Source organism: Mastomys coucha, unplaced genomic scaffold, assembly GCF_008632895.1.
Source record: "Mastomys coucha isolate ucsf_1 unplaced genomic scaffold, UCSF_Mcou_1 pScaffold13, whole genome shotgun sequence".
In the NCBI taxonomy this organism is placed as follows: domain Eukaryota; kingdom Metazoa; phylum Chordata; class Mammalia; order Rodentia; family Muridae; genus Mastomys; species Mastomys coucha.
In genome coordinates, this window is record NW_022196895.1 from 63,805,733 (window position 1) to 63,811,454 (window position 5,722).

The 5,722-nt window shown below is 40.5% G+C and overlaps 1 protein-coding gene across 5 annotated transcripts in view; it reads left to right on the forward strand.

The window, feature by feature from the left end:
• The window catches only part of Cep192 (centrosomal protein 192), an 88,818-nt gene that overhangs the window by 62,998 nt on the left and 20,098 nt on the right, over window positions 1–5,722 (forward strand). For 3 of the 5 annotated variants that reach the window (XM_031365946.1, XM_031365947.1, XM_031365950.1), the window contains 3 exons: window positions 882–1,029; window positions 3,145–3,347; window positions 3,883–4,006. In XM_031365946.1, the coding sequence (XP_031221806.1) occupies window positions 882–1,029; window positions 3,145–3,347; window positions 3,883–4,006 (475 nt within the window). The remainder of the gene's footprint in view (window positions 1–881; window positions 1,030–3,144; window positions 3,348–3,882; window positions 4,007–5,722) is intronic. The other 2 variants (XM_031365948.1, XM_031365949.1) reach the window with 1 other exon arrangement.

The window sequence follows — 5,722 nt, forward strand, 5'->3', positions numbered from 1 at the left end:
TGTGGGACTGGCTGCAGAGCTTATGCCCAAGGTCTGCTCAGAACACTAACCCAGACAGACCAGAAGGAGAGTTCCTGTGTGCCTGGTCCCGCTGGACTTAGTTACTCCAGTGTTGGGACATATGTTGGTTCCTGCTTATCTCTGATCCTGGGTGTGTCAGAGCTCCTGGGAGTGGAGCTTCCTCTGGGTGTTGTGGGACTGGCTGCAGAGCATGAGCCCAAGGTCTCTCTGATCCTGGGTGTGTCAGAGCGCCTGGGAGTGGAGCTTCCTCTGGGTGTTGTGGGACTGGCTGTGGAGCTTGCACCCAAGGTCTGCTCTGGACCCCAGCCCAGGCAGAGAGAGTAAGGAACCTGAGTCACTGAGCTGGTGGAGTTCCTGTGTGCCTGGTCCCGCTGGTCCCAGTTACTCCCAGTGTTGGTTTCTGCTCACCTCTGATCCTGGGTGTGTCAGAGCGCCTGGGAGTGGAGCTTCCTCTGGATGTTGGCCCGATCCCTCCTTTTAAGTATGAACCTCCTAATACCTACCTCAGAGTGTCACTCTGGAAATTTAGCTAACCTGAAGAACAAGAATGGTGCCTTGCTTACCATATATCTTGAAAAATGTTCACAGTACTCCTGACCTAGATTATTACTACTGTCCAGATAGCTAAAAACTAAAGCTCAGAGAAGTTTATTCCGTTACCAAAGGTCCCAGAGTGGCAAAGATGATACTTTTTATTTTGGTTCAGATTTTGTCAGCTCTGATGGTAGATGGTCTATACCAGTCAGTGGTATTAATAATTGAGATACTTCCTACCCAAACCTAAGGAACTAGTATGGCTATTTGTAAATGCTCTACTTTTGTGAGGATTTATGTGTTTCAAAGCATGTTTTTTCTTGCAGTGTGTGATCTTCCTCAGCGACCTAATGACATTCAGCTCTTTTATGGAAGCATGCGTAAAATTACCCTGTCCGTAATTGGAGAATTCAGAGAGTCCATTTGTAACAGAGAATTTCTTCAGTCTTCCTCTGGTGCTACTGAATCTAAAAGGTAAAACAAACAAACAGAATCTTTCCCTGGATTCCATGACCGATTCATCTTGTAGTTCATCCTCTCCCCTCTATGCCCTATTATTTTCTTTCAGGTGTTCACCCTTTTAGCTTAATTTGAAATTATTTAAAATTCCTGGAAAAGTTTGAAAATAGTGTAGATTATTTTTGAAAACCCCAGTCCTCAGATATCCTAGTTGTTAGCATTTTACCACACTTTGTTGCCATCGCTTACCTATAGAGATTTTGTCTTAGTTACATTACAGTGAATTGCAGGAATGGATCTAAGGTGCTAATATCACTCCGATACTTTAACCTATCAGAATCAGAACATTTATCATGAAGACAGATTGCCTGAGTCCCATAGTACATGGGCTCTGTTTGTACATCTTTAAGTGTTCCTATGAAGCTCTCCATAGTGAAACTGTGGAGAAGACCCTCTTTGTCTCTTGTCTAGAGTCCAAGACTATGTTGTATTTTGATGACCTGTCTTCTCAGTAATGGGCACTCTGTCCTTTACCATTCATAGGTGAGAGTATAGGGATGGATTATCAGTCAGGACCTCAGTCAGAAGAATCCATACTTAAACTTTGCTGATAGAGATCAAGTCTGAGATGGTCTGTGCTGCTTCGTAGATACTTTTTATGCTGGCACTCGTCCAGTTTAATACAGGCTCTCCGTGTGCGGCAGAAGAGAGCTGGTTCAAACATGAAGTTCTGTTTGTAGCTTGGTTATTATATGATAAGTTTTAAAGTGATATTCCACAGGCTCATGAATTTCAGGTTTCTCTACCACAGACAGTTGTATGCAGTTGGTACTACTAAACACACTACTACAAGTATTCCATAGACTAAGGCATTAATGGACTGGCTGTGAGATTACCAGATCTGCCCGTCATCTCTTTTTTTACTGAGTATTCCTAGTAAAATAGAGAAATAGTTTACAGCCCTCTCCTGGTCATTTCCCTATGAATGGCTGTTTAGTTTGCAAATTCAAAGAAATGACCCAATTTAATTTTATCTCTGTGCATCTTCACAGGTGGCATATGACATAGACCTGTCCTGGTGGTTTTGGTTTTTGTTTTCTCATGTATTAACCAGACTGACCTCAAACTCCCAGAGACTCATCTGCCTCTGCCTACTGGGTACTGGGATTAGAAGCATGTGCCACTGTCAGTAGTAGCAGTGTTTCTATCACTTGGTTAAAACAGTGTCTCTGGTTCTTCACTACAAAACCAGTATCTTTGAACAAATATTCAGATATGATAAATTATTTTGTTGTCACATTTTTTACATCTGTAATTGTTGCCTGATTCATGTTATTCCTATCAGGTAACCAAAGGTATTTCTTTTTATCCTCTCCTTTTACATGTCTGTGTTTATTAGAGACTTTGCTATGTACTTACTAACAGCAGGGTGGCTTGTGGAGTCAGTGTGACCTTTTTCTCCCATCTCATTCTGGTTCATTATTTCTTTTGATGGATCTTCCATCGTCCTCGAGTGTTTTCTTAATTCATTAGCACTGCAAGATAATCAAGGTTTATCTGGCATCCCCTTGCCCAGCTTTACAATGCCCATTTCTCTTAGAAGTTCCTTTTTTTAGAGAATGACACTTCAAATCCCGAATGGTACTACATTTGCCCGTGCTGCTACAGTGGAAAAGCTAAGAAATGCATGGGTTCCTGCAGAAATCCACATTTCTGTATGTCAGATTAAGAGATTTAAGATAGAGAAATCAGGTAGAAAACAATATGGAAATCACCAAATAGTGATGAAAGTTACACATATACTCTTATAGCTTATACTGTTTTTTGTTTGGTTGGTTTTTGTTGTTGTTGTTGTTCTGTCTTTCTCCTGTAATGCTGGAGTCAAATTCCAGGACCCTGCCATGCTTGGTTACTACCCTGTCTCAGAGCTACATCCTAAGCCTTATAAAGTACTTTTAAGTATATAAAATAAAAAACATGGAGACTTTGTATTTACTGAAATATATATGGTATATCAATACCCTTTACTCTTGTCATAATTTTTATTTTATGAAGCATTGATATAAAAATGTGAAACAATTAGATTTGTTAATATTTTTAATGTATCTTTCTTACTTTTCTGTTTTTAAGTAATTTCTTCAGTGAATCTAGAACTTCTGGAAAACAAAGTGGCAATGTCTTTTTGGATGTTTTACCAGTTAAAGGCCCTCAGGGTCCTCCTTTTCTCTCACAAAGTGCCCCCCCAGCTCAGGACACACCAACTGCTGAAGAAAGCTGGGCTGTCCATCCGGAACACTTGATTCTGGTAGCTCCTTCTTCTTGTGAGTATTTTGGTAAGAAGTTCTCAGAAGTGTATTTAGGAATGAGGTCTGCATGTCTGTATCCGAGACTCACTTTAGACTGGCTCCCACCTCTGAGACCTGACAAATGGCTGTTACTCCATCCCAGGAGCTCTGCTGCATGTCTGTATCTGTGGCTCACTTTAGACTGGCTCCCGCCTCTGAGACCTGACAAATGGCTGTTACTCCACCCCAGGACCTCTGCTTGCTGCTTATTGACTTAACATTGATACTGTGTGGTCAGAGTAGGACACAAGTGTACGTGTGTGTCTCTATGGTGAAATGAGTGAAATAAGAGCATTGTCAAGTTTATAGTCCCTCTCACCTGGTTTAGTGTAGCCAGTGTCTTTCTAGTTTCCAGGTTATCAGAAAGTCCTATTTAACACAGACTCGAAATTCCTATAGCTGAACTGTTGAGAAAGTAAAATAAACTATTATACAGGTGCATTTACTCAGGATTCACTATTACTAACATGTATCTTTTTCATTATGGCTAAATGCAGTTAATATTATTTATCTGATACAATAGGTGATTTGGCAAAAACTGGATGTTTTCAGATTATAAATAATTCTGTTACTTTACTGAAATTTGAGCTGTACTGGCCAGCCCATTGCCTAACAGTCACGCCACAACATGGATTTATCATGCCAGAGTAAGTATGCTTTTTCTTTTCTTCTGTGTTTCATTCAGATGCCATCATGGAGGTTTTTTAGTTTAGTGTAGTTTTTTGGGGGACAAGGTTTATCAATGTAGGCCTAGCTGTCATTTGCTCTGTAGATGAGGCTGGCCTGGAACTCAGAGATCTCCCTGCCTCTGCCTCAGAGTGCTTGGAATAAAGGTGCACATCACCATTCCCAGACTTTTGGAGACCTTCATAAATTTTTGGAGCTCTGTCATAGAGCTTTTGTCTAGCAGGTACAAGGACTTGGTTTCTGTTCTCAGCACTGCACAAATAAGCAAGTAAAGTTTATTCAGTAGAAGTTTGCTTTGTGCCAACAAAGTACACACGTGATTGTTGTAACACACAGTTAAGAATCACTCCTTTTGGTGGAGTAGATCATGCTGATAGCTAGGTAGGTGCTCTGTCGTGGTAAAGAGACATGATTGATGAGGATCAAAGACCCTGGAATAGAAGATATCAAAGTGTTTCTGACATACTACTCTGCTAACAAATTCACAATGTAGGGAATAAAGCCAGGTATGTGGTAGGACCTGGCAGTCTCTTGTAAAGCCCTGCTCTTTTGCTGTCTGTCTCCTTGGTTTGACATGTGCGTTGCATTTTTGTTTGTTTGCTTTGTTTGTTGTTGTTTGTTTTTGTTTTATTTTTCTGAAGACATTTTTAAGCCAGAACTTTCTGATTTGTAACATGTCTAAGTCACAACCTAGCTTGTAATTTTCTACATAAAATGTTCTTAGATGAAGACTTCTAAGAGCAGCTCTTCCTGCTCGGGTGCTCTCTGTACACAGCCTGGTTATGGACATGATGGGAACCACAGCTCTGCAACTTACTCAGGACTGTATCTGATTAGCATAGATCTCTCCCATCTAAGGTGCTCAGTATTTATAACTAACAGCATTGCATAAAACAATACAGAGTTCATTTACATTTGCAAAATTATGACTGTATATTTGTAGAGTTTGTAGGATTAATGCTCTGAACTAATGTAAGGACAGGGTACCCAGAGTATCCGTGGGGTAAAGCAATCCACTCAGCTAGCACTGAGTGCTTATCACATGCAGCAGGCCTTTGCCACCCATGAGTAAAAAGAAAGAGGTGGTAAAACAGTTAGTTTACAAATTACCTTGGGGCCCCATGTATTGGCTACTAGCAATGGAAAATAATAATTTTGCCATGCTCTTTTGCCATGTGTAATTTTTCATAGATGTATGTCTGATCTTTTCATTTAAACTTAAGTTAGCATACATGGTCCTGGAAGAAATTGAGAGCAGAGATCAATAACTGGATTATTAACACACGCACGCTTGCACCCACCCACCCACACACACACCCTTTCTCCTACATTTTCTTTCAGTTTACTGGAAAGTTGGCTCAGGGTTTATGTAGTGTGAATTTGGAGTTGATTCTGAGATAGTATTTCTGTTCAGTGGTTTGTATTCTGGTGCGTTTTCCTTTGGGCTGGGGATTTGTGCCAATATGCTTTCTGTTTGTCCTTGTTAGGTATTGAGGCCAGAACTGTGTCAGGACATTAAGGAGAGAGCAAACCACATTCTCTGGGGGTTTTGTTTGTTTGCTTGTTTTCATTTTTGTTTTTTTTCCCTAGCAACAGGAAATGACTGGTTATTGGCAGAATAGTATTTCTTACTTTTGTCATTGCTACTATAAATGTGAAGACTATTCTCAGTGTTT